This window comes from Etheostoma cragini, chromosome 1 (assembly GCF_013103735.1).
Source record: "Etheostoma cragini isolate CJK2018 chromosome 1, CSU_Ecrag_1.0, whole genome shotgun sequence".
NCBI lineage: Eukaryota > Metazoa > Chordata > Actinopteri > Perciformes > Percidae > Etheostoma > Etheostoma cragini.
The window spans coordinates 269,065-294,596 of NC_048407.1; the positions used below are offsets into that span (position 1 = coordinate 269,065).

At 42.1% G+C, this 25,532-nt stretch overlaps 1 protein-coding gene across 1 annotated transcript in view; it reads left to right on the forward strand.

Annotated features, from left to right (window-relative positions):
• LOC117943440 (A-kinase anchor protein 13) overlaps positions 1–25,532 on the forward strand; it is an 84,861-nt gene that overhangs the window by 2,551 nt on the left and 56,778 nt on the right. Inside the window, 8 exon segments of the mRNA XM_034869605.1 lie at positions 6,705–6,748; positions 13,049–13,202; positions 13,444–13,607; positions 14,139–14,310; positions 19,660–19,843; positions 21,298–21,481; positions 21,748–23,899; positions 25,263–25,351. Coding sequence (XP_034725496.1) covers positions 6,716–6,748; positions 13,049–13,202; positions 13,444–13,607; positions 14,139–14,310; positions 19,660–19,843; positions 21,298–21,481; positions 21,748–23,899; positions 25,263–25,351 — 3,132 coding nt within the window. The 5' untranslated portion in view covers positions 6,705–6,715.

The window sequence follows — 25,532 nt, forward strand, 5'->3', positions numbered from 1 at the left end:
GATTGGCTGCTTAGAAATTAAGTGTTAACGAGCAGTTGGACAGGTGTACCTAATAAAGTGGCCGGTGAGTGTACATGACAGAGAGATCAGTAAGATCAGATATCTAACTCTCATCAACAAGCAAATAGGCAGATTTCCCAAAATGTTGAAATAAACCTTTTTATAAATATTGACCGAGCAACTTGTGCCGTTACGGTGTGGAATCACGGGGAAAAGGTGCCATTAAACCTAGGTAGGAGCGCTGATCAAGGCCCAGGCCGGCCCCCAGTGTGCCTCTCAATGAGATAATGCTATCTGGGCCCACAGGTATTTAGTTTCAGTGGAGAGGGTAATAACTGTCACCAAACACTGAGGAGACCTTTCATCCCCCAGCCGTGTGTATTCAGCCAGCGTTTGTGTGCAGTCTCTGCACAGAGGCAGCTTTTGTGTGGTAGGTTGAGGTCACATCACCACGATGGCCTCGTATCTGTCCATAGAGACAATAGCTAGATTTGATTAAATCAAACAGCCGTGACTATCTAAATAGTAGTCAACGTTGGGTGTCCGAGTTACTGTGGTGTCGTTGTTAAGGAGGTGACGTAGCTCTGACTAAATTAGCCCTTCCCCAGAAAAACGGGGCTGATAGTGAACCGTAAAAAGAATCACACAGAGCAGACGCACTTTGCTCTCTCTAGGGTTTTGTGCTATAGGGGAGTGGAGTTGGAGTTGTAGTGGTTGGCCAGTAACTAGTGGTTAACCAGGGGAGAAAGCATGAGTGGTTAAACAAACGTCAAACCCAACTGATCCACACAGAGCCGTAATCCTCCCCCGGTGTGCCTCATTTAAAGCCTTTGATTGCCAGTGTACTATGTAAGAAACTAGCTAGAGACAAAAATAGTCTTGTTTGGAATGACACTCATATTTGGACAGAAAGGCAAACCAGCCTCTCTGTCCAAAAAAAGGTGGAGTTTCATTTGGTTTTACATCCACCCCGACTTCCTGCACTTCCGAATCCAATCTGACATAAGAATAATTACTAGGCCTGCGTAGGTGAGGTACCAACTCCGTCCAGCCCCTCTCTGAGACTTAAGTCCTGTCTCTGTTGTCATCATTGAGCCCTGGTGTTAGATGACACCTCAGGTCTACATTGGGCTTTCCCCCCTCTTTACATGTGTTTCCATGTCCTCGACTGCAGCTCTCTATACACAGCCTAATTTAAAAAAACGTAATGAAAAAGCAGCCTTAGGTAACTGTTGTCCACACAACATGAATCTGTAGTGACATTCTTCAAGTTAATTAATGGCCAATGGGAGGTTTTTGAACCAGAACGACCACAGTATTTAGCTTCCAGGTAATAAAACACTGATGTAAAGTTGTAGACTGGCAGTTATGTACGTTGAGTTTAAACAAAGTGAACTGTTTTGATTTCAAGCAGCTACTCTGCATACAGTACATACTGCACAGCTTCCACTTTCTGTACTCTCGGCACTATTTATTCAGGAAAGGTTTGATGACCCCTGCGCCTTTTTCAGCAGTAGATGTTAAAATTTAAACCTTGCAGTTGATCAGTACACTCTCATTATATATTATTATTATTATATATTGCTTAATTTATTATTATATATTGCTCAACGGCAGTTGTTGAGGTAAAGTGTTATTTTCTTTTTCTTTCTACCTTATCAAGAAGTGGGTGGTTTTGACTTCTCTAAGCTCCAGGCCGCTGACTTTGATTTCCAGGACTGACATGATAGCTGGGCTGGTTGAAAATGCATGTTAACAAAATGTCTAGTCGATTTCCAGGCAAATGAAGCAAGTACAATGAGACCCAGTGTTAAATATTCAACAACTTTACTTCCCAATATTGATGCCGTTTTCTCGGTGTAGATAAGTTTGCAGCCAATGTACGTGTGATACTGAGCCTGTAGATGACAAAAAGTGCGATGCTATGCTTCACATGGCCACGTAGATCATGGTTGTAGGGCACAGTTAGGTTAGCATCTTTGGATCATTCAACCTGCTTTTATTTCCAGAAGTGGTTTGGTTTTGAAATATTTAATGGTCTCCTAGCAACTAAAGAAAGCTGACTTGCACTTAGCACATGTATTTGTGTTAGTAGTTTAAAGAGCTGTGGCCTTTGGGCAGGAATATGTGCCTGCAGGAAGTCTGTGAGGGACTGGGGCTGGCAGAAAAGATTCTGTTGATGCCATCACGGGTCTTCAGTCATCTCTGATCTGTACCCACTGTTCACTGTTCTTAACATCAACCCATTGTTCGCCGGCGTGTTATACTGTGATCCCAGTTTTAGTAAATTGTCTTTGATCTGGCAGATTTAAAAAAACTTTACCTTTTGGAAGGATGGTGCCAAAGAAGCCATTCTTAGTAGAGGTACGAACGAAAAAAACAAACTGAATGTTTACTTAAAGTATGAGTATGAAGCATGAGTACATCAATTTGTTTGTTTTTATTAAACCCTTGGCTCTCTTGAACAATGGAAACCTTAATGTTCAGTATTTACAATTATGAAAACTAAAAATCACCATCTTGTTCCCCAGGGACCATTGGACCCAGATTAGTGCTATGAAGCAGTTTTTGGGCAGGTCCCTCTTTGTTTAGCTTCTAGCATTGGGATGCACACTGCATGCACATTGCAATATACATTCCTTCCAATGGTTTCACATCTGTTTTCCCACTGATCTGCAGGTGCCGGCAACATGCCAAGAAATGCAGTGATGTGCCAGCAAGGACAGCATGTAAAGAAAACTTTTGTTTACAAGAAAACTACATAGGCACCTTTTTTATGTTTTTTCACAAACAGGTCTGTCATAAATCCACCCATTCATCTAACTGGAGTGTGGCTTATATTGGACGTTGTACAGTCAGGTGTTTACCTGACTGTGAAATTAACATCGGATGCCCCGCTATCCAGGGAGGATTGTTAAATCATGTGTAATGGAGAACTAGCATCTCTCTCCCCAAGACGGACCTTTTTACAGACCAAAGCAACCCATTCACAGACAGCGCTGCAGGTAAAATGGAAATCTTTAGGTTATAGACTGAAGTCTTAGAGTGCACTTTGCATGTGGTTGTGTTGTTGAACCCTCAGCTGTTGATTGGGGTGTAGTCTGATTAATACAATGAGAAGCTAATCCTGTTCATCCTCCAATTCACCCTGCAGTCACATGGAAATTATGGCTTATTTTGATTGCCATGGGACCTGGGGAAGCCATAACGGGTCCATTCTCAACCCTGACTCGGCGTATTACCAGTCTTATCCCAGCATTGAGGGGCTTTTGTGTCTTGATTTATTGGTTCATTTGTGTCAGGGCGGTGCACTTTTATGTTGCTGGTTCTTTGCGGCCTTCCTGCTGCAGAGGAATGAAATTCCATTTTATCAGCATTTCAAAAGCAGGTTGTGTCATAATAGAAACTCTTAAGGAGCTCTGCTGAAGGCTGACTGCACCCACTGTTTTAGGTGGAGTTAATGGGTTTTTAATCTCTATAAGTAGGTGTCGGGTGGCCGTAGGGTGAGTTTAGGGGATTCTCAAGGTTCTTGTGTTACCAGAGAAGGAAACAGAGTTTGGTTTGGATACAAGGTCTTTTCCTGAATTACAATGATTGGACATATTTTTATTTAATTTTTTTCTTTTATTTTTATTTTAAGAAGAATGTGAAGAACATTGTATTTGTAGGATTTTGTGTTTTTCACATCACTTGTTCAAAAGGTTGGTTTCAAATTTTTTAATTTGACCTTTATTTACCAGGAATATTCCCACTGAGGTTCAGAATCTCTTTTACTGATTAGTAATTCTTAGAAACCTAATGATGAGTAAGGTCATTCTAAACACTGCATCCCTTACGTGCGTTTGTGTGTGTGTGTGTGTGTGTGTGTGTGTTTAGTCTTTGCACAATGTATTTCTGTAGAAGGTCTTTTACAAGGGAGTCCTGGCCAAGACAGTAGCCTAAAAAGTGGACGTTAACAAACAGTCACAGGACATGTACATTCAGTGGTCACAAAGAGCTAATCTTCTTTTTAAAATCGTCCATGCTAATAAAATAATCTAGTTTAATGTGACTTTGTAGCTCACACCAAGATCTCGGAGAAACAACTTTAAAAGCACTTTCACAAAAACCATTCCGGCGTACATATTTTGTCCGTGTTGGTTGCAGGAAGGTTGCAGCTACCAGTTGTTGTAGGTGTCTTCTCTATGTTCTCCAGGTTTACAATTATAGCAGACATTACTGACATGTACACTGTAACTTGACCTATAAGTCCAGGTATTACCCACAGCACCAACATGTCTTGTTAACTGCCTGGAACTTGTGTACTTTTGTGTCACAAAAAGCTTCATTTTTTTCTCAGAAGTCTGTCTCTAGGAGGAATCAGGTGACTCCTTTTCTAGTGAAAGAGTCTCCTGTAGTGATGAAAACAGAGGACTAACACCCAAGTCGGCTGCACCACACAAGTGGTAGCTATTTCTTCTCTCATTGTTTAACTTTGATTTACTTTAACAGCTGCCACCCCTAACAAGCAATAATCTATTAATGTATACTGTATGCTAACCCTATATATAAAAAGTTGTGGCTGGTTGGAAATTTACAAGAGCAAAACTTTGATATCCGAGCGCCAGTGAATGCCATAAGAGATAAGGCTCCCCCGTAGACTGCAGCTCCATTTTCTCCTGGCCTCCTCTCCTGGTCCCAGACCAAGGCCTGGTTTTTAGGCTGCAAATAGGAATTATTAAAGGGGAACCTACATTTTAGTCTCTAATTTTTAATATTTTGTCCTTGTATTTTTATTGGCTTTAGTTTTGGAACATTCAAAACCATTTAAACATTGAAAATGATTTTATGTATATAGGCTATATGTATCGATAGGAAATGTGTGGTAGCTGTAACTGTAAATGTAATACATTTAAATTGACACATTAAACACCCCAATAGCCTTTTCTTAAAGACAAAATATTCGTCCGATGCAGGTGCAAACTTTACCTTGACTGTTTGGGAAAATCAGGGCATCACAAGGTCTTTCCCCTCCCTTAACAACAGCAAAGATGTGACCATTGCAGTGGCAGACTGAGCTGTTGTTTTCAGCTGCCAGGTGTGAATTCCCAGAGAATGTACAGCAGCGTGGAGCTGTAAAACCTTTCTTGGATAATAAAATGTTATCAACTCTGTCCTCACCAATACAAACTGAGAATGTAGCAACTTATTGTGCAAAGGGTTGGGCTAGCTGGTGGTCAATAAGATGTCACGTAAAATGAAATGTCAGCAACAGTGATGTTGATCTGGCCTGTAAAGCACCTAAACCCAGGCCAGCTCATGTACTGTGGAGGGGTCATAGAGAGAGCACCAGCAGATGACAAATGGCCAAAATATCCACTAATAAAAGAACCAGTGAGCCTGTTAGGGACATTGTGTGAGAGTCTTATCAAAGTTGTACATGTTGTGAAGAAGCTGGTCCCTGGCCCAGTGCACTTAAGGCAAGAGGATTAGCCTCCAGAGTATTATTAGAGCTACTGATTATCCCCTTACCTGATGCACCTAGTTCTAGCTCGAGCCTATTTATTCAACAGAAAAGAAGCAAAATGTTTGGATCGGACGCAGAAGGGGAATTGGTCTTGCTGCGCTTCAGCTCACTGTCAAGTCCGACATTGACTCTTTTGGTGTTTTGTGTTAAACTCAGTTGGTCCTGGCCTTTTGTCGCGTCTTCCCCCGTTGTGGGGTTCATGTGATTAATGCATTGCTGACCACTGAGGCCAGCAGCAAGGACTTGTTTTAGTGCCAGCGAACGACAGACAAAAGAAAATGATCTCTCCAACAACTGAGGAGAATACAGGCTCTTAAAGCCTACCAGTCCCCTATAAGCAGGCCAATTTTTCTCAAGAAAGTTAAACGAAAAGGTTTCTGATCCACTCGTTATAAAGTCCCTAGCTGTAAAATGTTTTTTGGATGTAATTACACCACCGCAGCTTCTGACCTTGTGCCCAGAAAACAGCTTTGAGGCCTGCGTCCCAGACTGGGAGTAGGGAATCAAACGTGAACATGAGCCGCTAAATCCTGCTAACTATCTTCTCGGCATGAACCCATATAAAAGAAGCAAAGTAATGTGTTTCGCATGCTCAGCCTACTTTTTTTGTTTGCTTGGTGAAAAACTAATGGGTGATCGGAGGAGACAGGAACGCGCTTATAGTTTGTAGCATTAGTGGCTGTTTATGAATTAATAAGCACAAATAGAGACTTTGCAGTTTTGGTATGATGAGTGTGTGTGTGTGTTCCCCCCATGTGATTCTTTGTGTGTCTGTTCCATGCTCATGTTCTGTTAACCTCCCACAGAGTGTTGGGACTACTGCCAGGGTCGAGCTTAACTGTCACCTTGTCAGCAGCAATGTTCGGATGCAGCGAGAGCTGATCTACATGCATTTTGTGATAGAAATACCCAAACTAAAGCCCTGATTTCTAGTGTTTCATTTTAACAAAAAGCAAAATGGGCTCATTTCACGTTTTTCCACATTTAACAGAGCTAAAATAGGGATGACTATTGGGCTTGCGAATATTAGGAATCCAGGAACATGACTTCAAATGAATGCTAGTTTGCTTCATGTCTGCAGCTAAATAAGCATCAAGCGCATATCAACTTTATTAAGTACTATTATTTGACAGCTTGTTATACTGTAGAATAAAAATACCATAAAGCTATAACCTCTGATTTGTTCTTGTCTTTACAGTGTCCAGGGACATGAAACTCAATCCACAACAAGCTCCACTGTATGTAAGTATCCCTATTCCCACTCAAGCTGACAAAGAAGCTATTTCTCCGGTTGGGTTTGACTGATATTGGCATTTGAAGATGTCCACAGTTAAACATCAAAATGGGTGATGACTTGTTGTCTGGGGCCGCTGGAATGCTTGACTGACACTTGGACTTTGGATGCAGGCTGCTCAAGTCATCCAAACAGACACTGAAATCTTATGGGCACAAAACAATAAAAAAAGGTTTTTATTTATTTATTAATATTTATTTCGTGATTTTCAAGATTTTTTGATACAGCATCTACCATCTCTATCCACTAAATCAATAAATATCTATCTATCTATCTATCTATCCATCCATCTATCTATCTACGCATGTTGTAACCACTTACCTGGATCTGAGATGGAAGCATGTTATCTCTGACATCCTTTGCAAACTTGTGTCCTTTGCAAACTCAACACTTGTTGAGGATCTGCAAACTCTTTCTGACCAACTGGGAGAGGACGGTTTTCCAGAATGACTTAAGTCTGATTCAGGATGTGAACCAGGAGCCAGGTGAGGTGGTTCAGGGGGAGGAGGCGCTGCTTGTTCCTGAAGTTCCTGACTTACCCTGTGCAGAGGGTATGCAGAATTTGACAACCAATCTTAGCAGCTTTAAATCTCCCCTCTTATTCTTTGACACTAATTAAAGTGTCATCAAAGTGAGGGTTACTTCAGAAACTAAAAGATTTACTCTGTAGCTCGTATTCTTGGTTATCAAACATTGTAGCTTTTTGCACCCGCTGACCCTTACAAGTTTGCCATTATGGCACCAGCATCATCTGACACATGAGGGGGTATGTGTGTGAGTGGAATACATCTCTGAGTTTTTTTCTGAGTTGTTGCACAGGCTCCCTATCACTAGCAGGTGAGCGAGGCACACAGGAAATGAGATAAGTCAGAAATGTGTGTGTTTGTGTGTGGGTCTCTAAAGACTCGAGTGGCTCACACATCATCGACCCGGACAACCTTATCTGTGATTTACAGTCCGACTGTTCAGTGGAACCAGGCGGGCAGTAAAGCCTCATTAGACATCAGGTCTTAGACACTTCTCACAGCAATTCTCAGCTAGATAGGGGTTAAGTAGTTGGCCTGTAAGGGTACCTCCTAAAAATACTCTGCCTTCCAGTTTGATTGAACCAACTGTAAAAACATCAACTGTAAAAACAATCAGAAATAAGTGTAGGAGCCACATTATGTTGTATATGGTCTCACTTATTGATTATTGTGTTATGCGCTAATATTGTAGGTGATGGGTGTTTTCATGACGGTTTGAGCGGAAGTGATATATTTGTTGCCTCACCTGTGCACCTGGGTTCTTTGGGCTTTGACGGAGAGGGGGTGAAGCTGGGAGCGAACACTTTTGTTGACTAATGTTGCGGCTGTAAGCCGTCCGAAAGAGTGCTGCCGCGAGGGACTAAACGCTGAGAGGTGGACGCACCGCGCAGCACATGCAAAGATTTCTACGCACCAGTTTACAATTACATAAGGTAACAGCAATGTTCAGTGTATTGTACATATGGAAAACGAAGAACAATAAAATCATTTGCAATACAATCAAGAGTGCGTCACAGGTGTGTGCATCTCTCAGCGTTTAGTCCCTCGGACTTCTTACAGCCGCAACAATAAGGAAGTCAAGAACTTGGCATTCTTGCAAATTGCAAAGACTTTTAATGAGGACGTGATGGGTAAAGAAATGAGTTTGTTTCAGAGAGAAATTAGAAGGAATAGCAGGGGTCATAGGATTTGTTGATTTGTTGGGCAGAGGATGACTTGTAGAAGCTAAGTTCTCTTTCAGTAACAGAGAGCCCGTCCTTGCTGCTGGTCTGACTGTGAGGAAACATGCTATTTACATTCTTGGCATTTAGCAGACAGTGTTTTCCAGACTGGCTTACAATTAGATGAACAGGTAGAGGTTACGTCTCTAACACAGGACACATGACTGTGGACACAAAAGCAGTTGAGGAATCTGATCCTGTGACTTCTCTGCTATGTGATGGTCTGCAGCTGTACTGCAAGAGGGATGAAGGATGCTCTAGATGTCAGCAGCCTTTTATAAAATTGGAGGATCTGTGTAGCTTGATTAGTAAATGCTCTGTCAGTTCTGTATGTATGTATGTATGTATGTATGTAATATGTATACAGCAACTGTAAGTCGCTTTGGATAAAAGCTTCAGCTAAATGACATGTAATATTCAGTTTTTTTGAATGCCAGCAAGGCTGAATCACACTGTCCGGCAAATGCAGTCATAAACCACGACAGCTCTTTACGGAACATGAAATGTGACGTCTTGTCCATTGTATATTTTTGTATTATAGCAGTTTCAATGCAGCAGGACTGAGTGAAAGCTAGCAAAATAGATCTAAGGTAGAACAGTAATTAATGATCAGAGAAAATGTAAGCAGTGCCATAGGATGTCTTGGCAATTAGTGTGGGACCAAAAGTGGAGCAAACATCCACATTGTCCTTCCTATAGTCAGACGTCCAGCCAGGGGGATGAACATGAATTTAAACTGCATAGAAAACTCATCTTTGGTGAGAATTTTTAACAGTATGCGTGGAGGCCTAAAAATCGAATAAAGTGGGAGGATTTGAGGAAAAGGCTACTCTCACACATGCATATCAAAGAAGAAGGGGCTGGGTTCATAGCCTCCAGCTGTTCTTTTGATGTCACTTAATAGTTGACTGTTTCCAGCTGAAGCGCCATGATTAGCAGGTCAATACCCCAGCAGGTCCCTTTTTTAAGTACTTATTACCAGCAGAGAGCGCAGTCATACAATGGGGCTGAAAGACATTCATTTGTGCATGTCACACAGCTTTAAAACCAGGAGAAAAATGTTCCATTCAGCATTTTAGTTATTGTTGTTGTTATTATTAGACTTATTGTCATTAGCTGTACTTTTGGTTTGTGTGTGTGCTTGTTTGTATGCTTTACAAAGGTCACTGTGTGCAGCTGTGCTTCCTGCAGACCCCAGCAGATGTTTTGCATCTCCCCCAGCCGACGGATTTGCCTCCAAAATGACGGACAACGATCATATTTAGTTGATATTATATTCTGCGCTCTACTCTCAAACTTTTTATTCAGATAAGTTTGAATTCATAGATAGCAGATCCATTACAAGCAATCATACCTGAGGAGGTTGAAAGTAACAGAAGGAGAGTGAAAACGCATTATGTACTGTAGACGTGGTTTTACTTCAGTTTAAAAAATCTGAAGCTTATGATGTTTTTTTAAGATGGATGAATATTAATTTAGACAAAATGGGACACTGCTGTCGAGCCATTAAAAATCATTTTAGCAACTAATGTGCCAGATGCAGCAGGTTGATATTGTGATTAAGGTGATTTGCCACCAGCCTAGAAAACCATTTCTCATTTGCTTTCCTTTTGTTCATAGTGGGAATGTTTAACTTACTTTTGCATGAAAAACGTTTTCATTCACACATGGAGTGCAAACCCACAAATCCACTGACGTACCAATGTGTTCAGTATCAGCAAACCCTAATTTCCAATCTGAGGCTGGGGATAAGAGATGCATTTTTAATGGAGAGAATGTCATGCCTGCTGGCTTCCACCCATCTACAACTCATTTATGCCAGTGCTCCTGCTCTGCTTGTTGAAGCGGAGACCCTCTGTGCATAGCAAAGCCTGCTTCCTTCCTGCTACAAGCCAATGTATTCAGTCCCGGCTCTCAGAAGGTCAGGAAGAGAAACTTCCTGTGGCCTCAGGGATATGTAGTTGCCATTGAACACATTTTTCCCCAAAACTGCTGGATAACCTAACTGCTGACAACCTGCTGACCACCCCCCTCTATAGAACAAGGCCCCGAGACTACAACTTTATAAGAGAAGGAGGAAGCATCTTTAACCCTGACTGTTAAGCTCTCCTTGACACCGGCCTTCACTGGCCACCAAGTCAGGCTGTTCATGTTAACGGCCTGGTGAAAAGATTGCAACACTGGTCAGAGTTAGTGGGATAAAATGTCCCATTATCACCCCTCGGTGTCAACAAGCTGCTGTCCCCCAGTGGAAAACAGCTCATTTTGAACAATATCCCTCTTTTTTTGTTGCTTCTCCTCTTCCTCAGTCTGTCCTCAGATGACACAACTCCATTGTCCACAACAATCCAGCTACAACATAGCCAATTGTCCATTTTAGAAAAAAAGCAGACTGAACAATAGACTGCGTAACTGTAATTTGAAACTATTTGGTCATTAGTAGGGCTGCCTAGAAATCTAGGCTGCCCGCCTAGATTTCTTTTCTCGATTTAGTAATTTTGTTATGCTGTGAACGACTTATTTCTAGGAGTCCTCTTAGCCGTTCTTTGATGCACAAAAGATTTAAAGTGTTGCTATTGCATGATTCTTTGTGGAGGAACTCAGTTTTACACATCTGTTGATTAAATCAACTAATAGCTTAGTTGAGAAAATTGTATGAATGTTAGTCAACTAAGAATTTCTTCAATCGAGGACAGCTCTTAACATTAGCAAGATACATGATATTATCTAATAAGCACAGTATAGCTGAGAAGAGAGGTACAGATCATTTGATTTTAGGTTGCATTAGGTCTCTAAAATCACTTAAAATTGACTGCAAAGCCTGTTTCCCTTAGTAACCACTGTAACAAGACTACTTAGTAACTTGTTGCACTGCAGTTTACAATTAAAATGTTTGCAAATTTACCGCTCCAAAGTTTTGGTAAATCTTGTTACAATTAGGAATTGTTTTAGGAAGACTTGGTCACTAACAGCAAGCTAGTCAGCTGGACATGCTTATGGTTGCAGCTTATGTGAGACCAGACAACCACGCTGTTTAATCCATCTAATTAGTGCACTTCTTCCACTTGTGTTTTTGGTGTTGCCAAGAAGAAATAATGCAGTTGTCCAATCTCTATAAATGCAGAGTCGCTCCTTCCCAGCCCTATACACAACAAATGTGTCTGCTTTTGGTTTTTTGCACCAAACGTGAACACATGGCTGTGGAAAGTGAATTGGTACACTCAATAACCACTGTTTAGTTGCTAGGGAACAATTGTTATTACTCATTTAACTGCTGCAGTAACTGGAGTAGGGCTCTGGAGAAGAGTGTAACCCTTCATTAATGTTCCATGCATGTACAAGGCTTAAAAAGCAGTTTATAAAAAGCACTAAAACAGGAGCTGTTAATCATGTTGCCGTCCTCCATTTGTAAAATTGTTTCATCCTCCTCCTCTTCCTCCTCCTCCTCTGTGGCCCTAGGCTGACGATGCTCGCTCACTGAGTCGGCAGAAAATCAAGCTGCTGCTCCATGTTTCAGCGCTGTTTGCTGCCTCCGTGTTTGTTTGTTAATGATGGGATGAGTAGCATTTTCACATCAATAAATCAATACCACATTAACTTTGAGGCATTTCGTGTAATTGTTGTAATCAAGGGTGGTGCTGACCAAACTGACAGCCTCCACACAGAGTTTTACACTGTGGCCCTGTTAAGATTTGGCATCCAGATATATCCAATCTGTAACTAGATCTATGAAGATGGGGGAAGGATTGTAGTTCACATCTGGCATCAGCACTTGTCTTAAATGCTTCTAAAGTGACCGTGATTGGATTTAACTCTCCTGATCACTTTTGATTTTATCTATGGGAGACTGATGAACGTGCACTAGAAGATGAGTTGGATTAGAATTAGTAATTTTAGCCTAAGTCATGGATTTAATTGTCTGAGTGTTGTGGGGCTTGTTGTGGGTTAGGGTTAGGCTTTTTGTGCCATACACACTATCTAGGTTGTATTAAATTATGTAAGGGATGCATTTGTGTTGTCAAGCATTTTTGTGTAGTTGACATAATGTATGCGTCCCTGACTAGCTCCAAATGTGTTCTGGTAATTGTAATGAAAATGCATTATCCATGCAATAACACATTTATTAAAATTAAAATGTATTTATTGTTTGCCTGAAATATGTGTTAATTAAGGCATGATAGAAAATTAGCTTCTATCACAGAGGTTAAACTTCTCATCAGGAAAAGTGCTGTATATTGGCAAATCAATGAATGGAAGATATTAGATATGGAATATAAATATATCATATTTTTGATGTTTTGAAAAAGAAAATCCTGCCACACAGTCAGATTTACTTTAATCAGTTGTTTCCTCCACTTTTCCCTTGACGAAATTTATGAACACTCTCACTCTCTAAATATATTTTTCCCCTTCTTTCTTGGTACCCTTTTCTTTTCTAACCCTCTCTCTCTCTCTCTCTCTCTCTCTCTCTCTCTCTCTCTCTCTCTCTCTCTCTCTGCAGGGGCGGTGTGTTATCACGGTGCAGCTTGCTGATGAAGAGCTGGCTGCAGATGAGGAGGGCGTGGACTACTTCCTGCTGTTTGCTGGCAGCACACAGAGGCATCTAACCAGCACCCTAAGGAGCAGTCATGATACCTTGGAGGCACTTTGTCCCGGTAGGCTACCCACCCACAATGCCTTGCAGCTTCCCTTTTACCTCTAATGGACCTTTGTGAAGGCAGCACCACCTACAGTATTTGACACATGTTAAATCCTTTTAAAATTCTGCTGTTATGTCTACCAGTGTTTACTGATAGCACAGACCCAATATGTATGTAGTATTGTGAAAAACCTTTTAAAAGTAGCCTACTGATCCCAGTATGAATTTTTTTTTTCCTTCCGTGTGTTGTCTTATAGCTCATGACTGTTGCGAGGTGGTGTTGGTCACCTTGTGTTCAGTCAGCCAAGGTGTCCCCGAGACCATCGAGGACCTAAAGCCCTGTCTGGGTCGTGTAGCCCCCTTGGCCGAGTATCGATTCAGCTTTGTCCAGGATTTGGCTTTTGACATGGCCCAGTTCCTGGTGAGCAACAAGACAAGACTCGTCCATGTGAGCAGTCAAATAGCCAAACAGACGTGTTTGTCACAGAGCAGGAGAAAAGCGCTTACAATTGGTGACAAGTGATACAGCAATGTGGGCAAAGTGACAGTAAGACAAGAGATTGTCATGTTATTGTTCTTTCTCTGACAAGGCTTGATGCCTCACAGTTTTGGTTATTCAATTCATGTATTCTTACAGCACAATTTATTATCCCATAGATATTTTATGTAGAATCGTCTTTGCCTAGGACTAAGAGGAGGACAAGATAATTCAACTGGGCACTCAAACTTCACTTAAAAAAAAAAATCTGAATAGGATTTGTCAACACAGCACCGCCCCTAATGAAGCTTAACACTGATGGATGCACGTGGATGTGTCTTCTTGCATTCACATCTTACATTTTAGGCATGTGGTTAATGCTCTTAGGCTAAGTGTCTTAAAGCGAGTTCTTCCAGTAGACTAACCTTCAGCTCACCCTAACTTGACTCATCTTTGTAATCACCCTGCACACAGGTGAGCACGGCAGGCCGGGCGGATGGCCTCGATGGGGCACTGCTGCTGGATGAGTGTCAGATTCCTCTGCAGGAGTGTGAACGTCTGGATGAGAGCCTGGCGCTGGCCCTCCACCATCTTGTGCTGCCTCCAGGTTGGAGCTTACTGGGGAAAGAACTAACTAACAGCACTGGTGAGACTAGAGTGCAGTGGATTGTCTGTCACATGTAATTTCCTCACACAATAAAATGTCTGACAGAATATCTCTGCACTGACGCACATCAAATTATAGTTGCACAGCACATAATGACACACATGCCACCTCTGTTTGTGAGTTTGTCTACAAGTATGGGTCAAATGCAATACTTGTCACGGTGTTAACCAGTTATCAATCAAACTAAGAAGATTGATTACTCTCTGCATTATTTGGCAGCATTTTCAAATCAGTGCAACTTGGCCAAATAGGTGCACAACAGTTGCTGGTCAAAACCAGAGATTGTTACTGATTACTGTATATTGACACACAACATACAGTTTACTGTTTCCATGTTCTGTGTGAGTATGTGTCCTACTGCTAATTAATGGAAGTGACTCCTGTTTAACCATAATTCAACTTAGCTTGTGGACTAATATAGACTAAACTGTCAGCTGATTTATGTGATGCACTCTTAAGCCCTGCTGCCACTACTGCATTGGCAGAGTGGAACTGAACACATTTTAAAGTCATTAAGTCATATATTGACACTAAGGTTGGAGCAGTAGCCCAAAAAACTAACTTTTCAGGTACCAGAGACATAAGTAAATCATATCTTTGGTGAACCTGTAACACATATCTTGGTATTTTTACCTGATAAATTCCTCAATTATAGATGATTATGTAATGTTTTACTAAGCACTGCCTGGCAGTCATAATAATGAAGACCATACACATCTCTCTGCAATCAAAAATAGAAGGCTGATGTCAATGTGGTGTTAGTTGGCACCTTATATGAACAAACAGACCTGAACATGAAACATGTCTCTATATGGACTTTCATCTGACTTGGGCATTAGTATGATCACACAGAGCTGAGTATCTTGGTGCTGTGGCACGGCCAGACAGCAATTGGGTTGTGAGAAATGGCTATGTCTGTGTAAACAAACATACATTTTTATTAAAATGAAAGTGGCAATTTTCTCCAGCCATTGACTCTGATGACTTTAATCAGTTAAAGGAAGCCAAACGAGTTGATGGGGATGATAAACTCTACGAGGTAATTGCTGTCTGTGAAGCATAAACAAGACTTTGGGGAGTAGTTAGAGCACTGCCTCTGGCTCTGGTATTGTTAAGATAATAGTGCATTGTTTAATTTGGACTTGGATGTTAGATTGAACCAGCAGAACCAGGAGGATTTCTATCCCGTTATTGTCGCAACAAAATGAAGCCTGGAGATTGAAAGCCTTCCCGATACTTAGAATGTTTTTATTCCTTTTTTAAGATGGACGCACACACACACACACACACACACACACACACACACACACACACACACAAACACACACACACACACACACACACACACACACACACACAAACACAAACACAAACACACAGAGGCTCCTTTGCATTGAAGTGAATTGTCATGTTGTTGATGTGAAAGACGGCTTACTGCTGTGGTGAGTGATGTGTGCTCTAATAGGCTCTGCTTTACAATATGTCACAGCTTCAATACAAGACGCTCAGCTGCAGTGAACTGCGAGGAGGGAAGAAGAGTGCAACTCTGCTCTCCATTTATCAGATCTGTCAGATGATAGATAGCAGCAGACTATAGGTGGAGGTGATGTGTTTTATCTCAGTCATCCTTCAAGCTGTGGCCACGCAGCAGTCACTGACCTCACCATAGCCGGCCGTCAATTGTCCACAAGAAAAATCACCTAATCTGGAAAGACTGTGCATGTCAATGGAAGAAATACCCAGCTAATTTACAGGTGTGGAACAGTTGGCAACATTCAGTTTAAAATAATCTGTAGTTTAGGGTTTGTCAATCAATACCTTTTTAGTAAATGACTTGGTGTCTTGGTTGGCAGTCTCAATAGACTTGGACTTAATTAAGCCCACACATAGTCAAATTTACTTTGATTATTCATAATAATTATTTGTAATACAGAGTATACTCAGCTTTTCAGTTTGAAATACAGGACTTGTAGTGTGCTACGCAGTGGTTGGTTGATTTTGATAACCCTGAAAGTTAATGAGTAGACTCAGCGTCTGTGACCCGTCTTTTTATTGTCATTCATCATTTGCAACATTTTCTCATTAATTAATTAATCATAAGTAATAGATTAATAGATTTTGTAAATAATTGCTGTGGCCCAACGTTTTTTTATAGGTAATTAACGGTATATTCATTGGATTAAGAAAAACATTTGACCATTGCATAGCTATTGAAGCTAACTTAGCTAGGATCTCTGCCAAGGAGCAGCTAAGCTGTTCTGGTGGCTCAAGATGACCCAACGTACTGCTGTACTGCAGCAAATGGGTTTAACTACATGTATCTCCCAGCTGACCCTGCCAGCTGCCATTGGGCAAAAATGCAATGGGTGTTTTGAGAAAACCACCATCAAACCTAGCAGTAAAGCATTTCCTGCTGCGGTTTGGCACCTCACATTCCAGCCCGGCCCAGCTCGGCCAAGTGGAGCATTAAATTTGACCCATTAGCTTGAGATTCATCAGGGCAGGCTGGTGCAGACCGGCCTGCGTTAAATGGACCGAAACTTCTCATTAGCAGATACAACCAGCATTGTTAATGTTCCCTAATGGTTTCTGTGGTGCTGATAACAGAATGTGAAATATATTCTCTGCTCCTTTCACTGATCTGTTGGTTTGTCCAGAGAAGTCTAGATGCAGCAACAGTACTGGAAATCTTTTATCTTCTTCTATCATTCCTGCACTTTCTGCGGTTCTAAATAACCAGCTGAGCATTCTGTTTGCAGTGTACACACTCTACAATACAATACATCTGGGAAGTGTAGTGGAGCTTTCTCTAACACCACACCACTTTGAACACCCTAACATATAGGGCTGTACCTGACTCCACATTTCTTTTCAGCGCTGTCTGGATGACAAAGACCTTCACCTAATTAACAAGCCAAGTTAGCCCTCGGAGCTAATGAGTAGCCAAGGCTACTGAGACAAAAACACAAAGGCTTTTTAATCTGACCAAGTGTGTAACGTTACAAAGTCAGCCAACACACTTTCATCAGCTCCCATGTTGACAATGGCAGCATGGAACGCTACAGCTTCACTTCTTTCATTTTTACTCTTCCAATTAAAAGCTCAACTTAAATTTACTGAGAACATTTTGCTAAGCGCCAACCCATAATGTAGCTTACACTACTTTATCTGGGGGCACAACCAGGCAAGGCCTCCCCTTCTCTGGGCATCTACCTCTGCTTCAGACTCACCCTGGGAATATTTGATTCTCTCTAATGGTGTAATGGTCCACCTTTTAATGTGAAATGACCTTTTATTGAACTCCAGAACTCACTTCCCCCACTCTTTTAAACAAGCTTCCCCCTTATCTCAGGCTGCCCTTTAAAATTGATAAAGAATTTGCCAGTGGTAGGGCAGCAAGATATATTAATATTAACAAAAAGGATTGGGCCTCTCCTGTAGACCCAGAAATGTTTTAATGATCTTTCTCCGTGAATGCAAAGAGAGATTTAATTACACAGATTCCATTTGAGATGGATCTCTGGAATAACCAACAGCCACTCATCCTGGCTGGAATACTAGAGGGAGCCTTTCTAAGTGAATTTAGCTTTGGCCTGTGTGTGTGTGTGTGTGTGTGTGTCTGTCCGTGTGTGTGTGTCGGTGTGTGTGTGCGTTGTGTGTGTGTGTGTGTTGTGTGCGTTGTGTCTTTGTAGATGTGTTATGGGAGTGCTTCAGTATTTGATGGCATATGGGGTCAATAATGGACTTAAATTGGAGTGTGATGCACGGAGAAGTTGCTCACCTCTGCTGAAGTGAAATGGTGTAGTTTGATTTAGTCACATGCAAAAACATGCTATGATAGGTTTATCATCACGTATCAGAGGCTTCCCCACACTGACTGGAATACAAGTACTTTATTACAGAAACACAGATTAACGTATTCTGTAATTCTGTGCACAGAAATGACCAGATAAAAAATACTGTCAATTGGCATGTTGACTATAATCTACAAATTACAGTGTTGGCTTTCAAATATTGATTCATGTTTAAGACAGACAGAGACAAGCTGTGGTTTCATCAGTCTGTAAATGTGTAAAGGTCTGTGGACCCTGTACTGGGTCCTGTTTTTTGTATGTTGATAACCGAGTTATCTAGATTAGAGTGTTGAGACGTGACACTAGGCTGGGTGTCTCCGTGCTTTGAAGCTGGCTTAAATGATATCTGAAACAGTTGTCAGAGCAACAAGTCCTCAAGCCCAAAACCTGCAAAAAGGCAGACTTATTGACAGTTAGCTGGGTTTATGACCAAGACATTTTACTGTGAACCCCTTACATTAAGTCATTTTCCGTTGCAAATGGCTCACTTTCTGAGATTTAAAGTCAAATGTCATTATAATTTTAGAAGAGAACATGTAGGTTATTAGGAAATCATCAAGATCTGTTGGTGTAATTTTCACAACTAAATGTACACAGTGAAGAGTTACCTATACTTATATGTGATGAAAGACAAACAAAATAAAGCTCTGTATACAAAAAAGAAATAATCCCAATGTGGTTTAACGTACTGTGAGCATAAAAACTGAAGCTCAGCTAAACAATTCTGACTGTTCAAGACCAATGGAGTCAGAATTGCATTTAATTCACATTCAAATGTATAAACTTATTAACTAAAACTTTTTTATTTTAAAAAGCCTTCATTTTCATAGTGAGCTTATCATTATCACTTAACAGTCTCACCTCATTACTCATAGTCTAACCACATTCACTGGTAATATCTAATGTTTAACCGCCTGGAAACATGGTGGAGCCCAATGTCAAAGGAAAGCACACCCATAACAATGCAGGCTCACATGTAAATCTATTGCTCCAGTGCATGCTGGGAGGGTAACCATGATACCTTCTTCATGTAACTGTAATCACATTATAAGCATCAGCATATCATATGAATGCTGATCAATGTTTCAAGTCTCTTATCATTTTACCCTTTATTTCAAGATAAGAGTGCAGTGTGTTATTTAAGATAGCTTCATCCAGGATTAACACATCAATCCTTAAACTGTGTTCAAAGAATCAATTTAACTGGATGAGAATAAACAGGCTTATGTTAACCTAATAACAGCATGTTAGCCTGAATTAGTTGAACCACATTTGAAGAACAGGGCCCAGGTGTATTAGACAATGACTTGGTGTTTCCAAGATGCAGCAAGTGAGGGTATGTTGGCTATTGGGCCACGTATTGGCTGCCTGGACTGCTGCTCTCTTCTGTCTTTCTCTGTTTTTTTTGTTTATTTGATTGTTTCTGTACTTTTGTATTTATATCTGTATTTCCTGTCCTCCATCTCTTCCTCAGACATGAAACCTCAAGAGACTCTGCTGCATTTCTCAGCACGTCGAGGTCTTTTCCGGGTTACGCACTTCTTGCTGCAGCAGTCTGGAGCAAGAGAAGCCCTGCGATTGGTCAACAGACAAGGCCACACCCCTTCTGCCATTGCAGCCATACGAGGACATGAACACCTCCTGGAGCTCCTCACACAGTAAGCACTAACCACATCTTTTGCAATTACAGTGAAAGGCTGTGCACAATAATAGTAAATAGTGCTGTTCAGTTTTAGCATAATTACAAAACAATCAAACCGAAGTGAAAATAAAAGTATGTAAGCAGACAACGCTGTGATGTTGGCCCTGAGTTTCAGTGAACATTGCCCTCCTCTCTGTACAAACTTATGTGAATATATCAGTGGGCTGATGGTGTGGTTCCTCCAGGCCCTTGAGGGCAGCCTTGTTTGTCTGTTGTCTTCACGGAACAATAGAAGTAACCAAAGAGCATCACCAAAAAGACCACTGTAGCTTAACTTAGCACTTTCAGCATCAGCCATAGTTGAGGGCAAATGGAAAAGTTGTGTGCTGCCAGTGTTGTACCAAGAGAATAAAGAAAGAAGGGAAAGTATTCCGGAACACAAAAGCCTTCATTCCAACTCCTGTGTCGACTGACCTTTTGGAGTAGGCCTACCTCTCCACAACATCTCGCTGTGTGTAACTTTACTGTAATCCAAACACATTGAAGTGTTGTCTCTACAGAGTTAATGGGAAAAGGACGCATGTGTTTCGCTTTGCAGTTGTCAGGCATTGTCCCCAACAGTGCCTTTTTTCGGAGTTACTTGTGAGGTCAGATTCTCCTCATCCTTGTCTAGTAAAACATGAAACGGGGGGGGGGGGCTTCTTGGTAAATGGACTGAGACACTGCTTAAAGTGACAATACACCCTTTTTGAAGCCCCCTACTTATCTGCTGCAGAATAGTTATCACTTAAGTCAAAATGTAGATGCCACAAGCTGAAAGACAACTACCACTTAGTGAGCTTGCTCATTGCCAAGCATGCACTAAAGTTGCTTTACAACCTACAGCTCCCTCTTTATGTGTTTGTAATTACTTTTCCCTCATGAAAAGTGAAGTCACTAGCAGCCTGGCTGGTGACCTCAGCTGCCGGGCCTCGCAGCTATAGCAATCCACCCAGAATTACGCAACTAGATCTGCCTGACTGGGAGGTGTCTCCCCTCTACAGCACTATCTTTATGAACAAAACCACTGCACATCATTTTACCTTCAAGACTTAAAGCAAATGCAGCAGAGGGAGTCAAGGTTTTTTGACAGCTTATCAAATAGGTAGTAGGATATTGCAAGGTGTATTTTGCTACATGGAAGGAAAGGAACATTTTTGGTTGAATGGCCACAGCGTCTGGTACTTTTGAACGTACCAGACAGTGTCTCCACAAGCTGCTTGATAACCTGCTAAACTGCAAGAATAGACACATAACCACAGCTTTTGACCGATGGACTTTCCGAAATGCACATGGATTATTGAAAGAAAGAGGGGAGTGTGGATCGGCTGACGTCACTATTACAACCCTCTCTTGAAAGCAGTTTTGTGCTTTGTTAGCCAATCACGCTACAGGCCGTTTGGGAGTATCTAAGTTTTTATTTCATGACAGGGCTCAGACGGACAAAGGGACTGACACTGTCCAGCTGATGTCAGCGGACGCTCGGGTAGTTTGCCACCTCCCCAGGCTGAACACACACACTCTGACGCTAAGGATCCCTCCTGACTGCAACCCTCCAAGCCTTGAGAGGAACGTGGACCAGTTGCTGCACTTGATATGCCATCTCCATGCCAAGGTGAGTCACGCCACCCTGCCCTTTTAGCACTTTATCACTGCTCACGTTAGCTTCATCCAGGAGCTCTGCTTCTGCTGAACGTTTGGTGAATTGTTTGTCTTTTCACTGCCCTAATTTTTTTTCACCTTCATTCTTTCAACCTTCTTAGTTTGTATAACCAAGAGAACACCTTATGCAATCACAGAGTTGGTGATTGATAAGAACTAGGAGGCAACTCTAGTTGTAGTAAGCTAACGTTTATCCCTCTCCTTTTCTATATTCCACAGGGAGTTTGTGTACTGGAGCTGCAGTTTGATTCTCTGCACACAGCTGCTGAATGTTGTGATGGTGCAGAAACAGAGATAACCTGTCTGGAGCAACTACAGCTGCCTACTACAGCATCGGAGTGTCTGGATACAACAACAGAAGGGAGCCGAGTGGAAAACTGCTCAGTGGAAAGTCACAGTAGTTATGATTGTGGACATGGTGAGACTGGGAATGCAAATAGAGTGTTGAGCTTGCCTGTGAGCACTCCAACGTTAGATTTACGGCCCCAGGAGCATGGACTCGGCCCCCAAGCAGACTGGGTGTGTCTCAGTTCAAACACTGGGAGAGATTACTGCCAAACAGAGCACGAGGGAACGGAGCGGCCTGTTGTTTCCACCCAGAGTTTGAGTTTGCGTGACAGGAGTGAAGGAGCACAGAGTGGGGCAGAAGGGAAAAGCCTTACTGTGGGATTCCTCCCACCAGCAGGCTGCAATAAACAGGCAGAGGAAACTGATAGAAGAGAGGCTGTGATCTGGGACAGATCAGAGCAGGAAGCAGAGGACAGCACAGCTAGAAGGAGGGAGGAGGAGACCCAGTCAGAGTCAGCAGATCCAATAACGCCCAGTGGAGTCACAAACGCTTTGATCATGGGCCAGTCCCTGTCACCAGAGGGCTCAGAGGTATCGAACACTTCTGATTCTGAAATGAAGGAGTGCTGTCAGGAGCGAGGGACCAGTGGGGAACTTTGCCAGGACCTCTGGGACAGACTCTCTTTAGAGGAGGAGAAGGCAAAGAGTGAAGCGTTACCAGACCCTGGATCAATCCATGGGGACCTCCCCAGCCCGTCGCTGATAGACTGTGGTGATGTAATCAAGGAGCCTGAGTCTGCTGTTCCACGTCTCTTGATAGAGAGCCTCCATGAGGGGGGACCTCCAACAGACATAAACAACCTGAAAGAAAACCAGGAAACAGCTGGTGGGGATTACGCTACAGAGCAGCAGTGGGGCTCGGCGCCAGAAACCGGTTGTCAGTCTGGGAATTGTACTGGAACAGCGAGTGTTAAAGAGGTAGGTGGCAAAGACAAAGTCGAACCTTCTGGATACAATATCGAAAGTACCAGTTTTCCTTCGGATAACAATGACAATACAGCTGATTGTCGGACTGCTGGTAACTCCCTGGAAGATTTACAACCACATCCATCACCTGAGCCGTCACCTGAAATTATGTCCAGTTCTAGCAATAGACATGCTGATCATGATTCAGGGATGACCCTCGTCCTCTCCAGCGATGATGAAAGCAGTTTCCGATCATTTGGAAGCTCCACAACAGATATATTCCATCCTGCTCAGGACAGTGCTAGTATGGAGGATCAGGACTTGTTTCAAACCAAGATAGCAGATCGGCCTTCAACAGGATATAAGACGGAAGATGATTCAAACCCTAGTGAGGGCAATAATTATGCACTAACCGTTGACGCGGGGTTCCCCTTGGAGCCGGTTGCTGTCAGTGCACTGACAGTGACAGCCTGCAGCCAGACTGGCACTGAGGCTGAATCACAACTGTCACCCAGCCCCCAGACAACGGAGGCTTTGAATCCTGTGGGGGTGAGAGAGAAACTCGCCCCTGAACTTTCAAAAGAGGATCTGTCTTTAGGTCCGGCCTTGTCAGACCGTGGGGACGTTCCGATGAGGACTGCAGATGAAGAAGAAACTGGAGAGGCCATTGACTCTGAACTAAATGCAGTGATTGAGCATTTGACGTCAGAGGTCACCAGTAGGGCTTTATTTGAACGCAGTTCATCTGTTGCAGAAGAAAGTGAAGTGATTGGCACAGTTGAAGGAGACCTTCAGTCAACAGAGACCAATGAAGAAAAGAGCGGAGACCTGCAATTGGTGCTACAGCAACCCAACCCAGATAATCCAGATATGACAGCAGATGAAAGGTCACCTGATGAAGGATCAAGGCACTCAGAGGATCTAGTCAATGCATCTTCATTCAAAGGTGTCCCTCCACTTTCAGATAGCTCTGATGTAATTGCCTTGGAAGTGGAGCCTCCCTGTCCAAACAAGGAAGCTTACAGTGGACCTGATGTTAAGAATGAGTTGACTGAAAATCCAATGACTCTTGACGCAGTGGATGGAGCATCACAAAGCCACAGCAGTGTAAATCAAGGTAGGCAAACGCTGATTTATTTCAGTCCCAGTTCAGGTTTATCCTAGTTCCACACTCTCACATAGATCACAGGGCAATATGTTTGTCAAAGCCTTATTCCAAAACAAATATGCTAAATCACATACAGTGCTTGCGGTTGATTAATGACAATAGCTCCGCCAAGCTAAATGCAATGTCCCTCAAAGTAATAGAGGTTTTTGTTTGACATCCTATTGTGATATATTGCTTTTGTGATGACATGCTTTGCTTAGGCTTTCTGCTGTTTTGTTGGTAATTGTTTTTCTAATGAGAATTTGGGATTTCATTTATTTTAATTTAAAGAAAGTACAACAATTCCGCCACATCAGTTCATGCAGGGACACTGGTATACATTGTGGCCCGTTATGTAACAGGAAATAATAAGCCATGTATAGCCCGATAACATTTCGCTTTATATTCATATATCCTCTGTTAGTCACGCACACAGGCACACTCTGGCAACATCACGCAGTACTGTATGTCAGCAAACACAGTCACATTACCAGTGCATGTGACCAAGGCTCAAACACAAAGCTAAAAGGCTGGCTTCTCTAAAACAAACATACACAAGCCAGCTGATGTCAGTGTGGAGACAGAAGTGAGGCTGACAGAGTCTTTCTTCTCAAAGTGGACTTCCAGCACTCCTCTGTCTGCAATTTTCACTCATCAGGAATAATTGTACAGGACCCAAGTCCAATAAAGAGAGGGCAAGGGCAAGGTTGGTGCTGTGCGTCACACAGAGACCGGGGTGTCATTGTGAATGCAGGGATTTATTTACAGCCTTTTATGTTACCTGGCCCAGCATCAGGTAACATAAAAGGCCATAGGAGACAAGCTTTCTGTTGTTTCATGGTTTGGAAATGAAGATGTGAAAATTCAATCTAGAGTCTAGTGGAGGTTTAAAAACACAAGCTTGTCAGAAGTACCGGTAGTTCTCCTTTTCCGTGAAGTCATATTTATCTGAGACTTTTCCACTCCATCTAGCATTCCTTAAGTCATGTTCACTGACACAAGCCTTCCAAGAGAATTTCCTTTAATCTATCACAAATACTGTTACCGTACCATCAATGCGCCATTTGGTTACTGTTTTTACAACCAACGAATAATTCTATTTACATTCAATGGTTATTGTCTCTATGGGAAATGTAGCCTTACGGAAGGTTTTAGTACATAAACACTATAGACACAAGCTGCTAAAACACTATTTCATCAGTCAAACTTCTCAGTGTATCTGTAGTGAGGACAGATAGCCCCGCTTCCTTCACTTGAAACACTTGTTATGCATTCCTATATTTGGAGGATCAGCCCCTGAAATGATTGCATTGTGTTGTGTGCATTTCTCCAGTTGTGGAAGTCATCATGTCTGAAGCTGAAACTCTAATTGGTGCAGGGAAGGAAGAAAATGGTCCCTCAGAGGAAACAGACTTCTCCATGGTAAGCTCTCCTTTATGGTTGACGTAGGTTTGGTTAACAACCCGAGTGTAAGATGAATCCTTGTTTGAAGTTTTAATCTCTGTGAAACACCCTAAGTAGCCTTTGGCACAAAGATGTTACGAACAAACAGGCAACAAAGCTCACTTCCTGGGTTATTATTACATGACCAGGGTTTAAATGT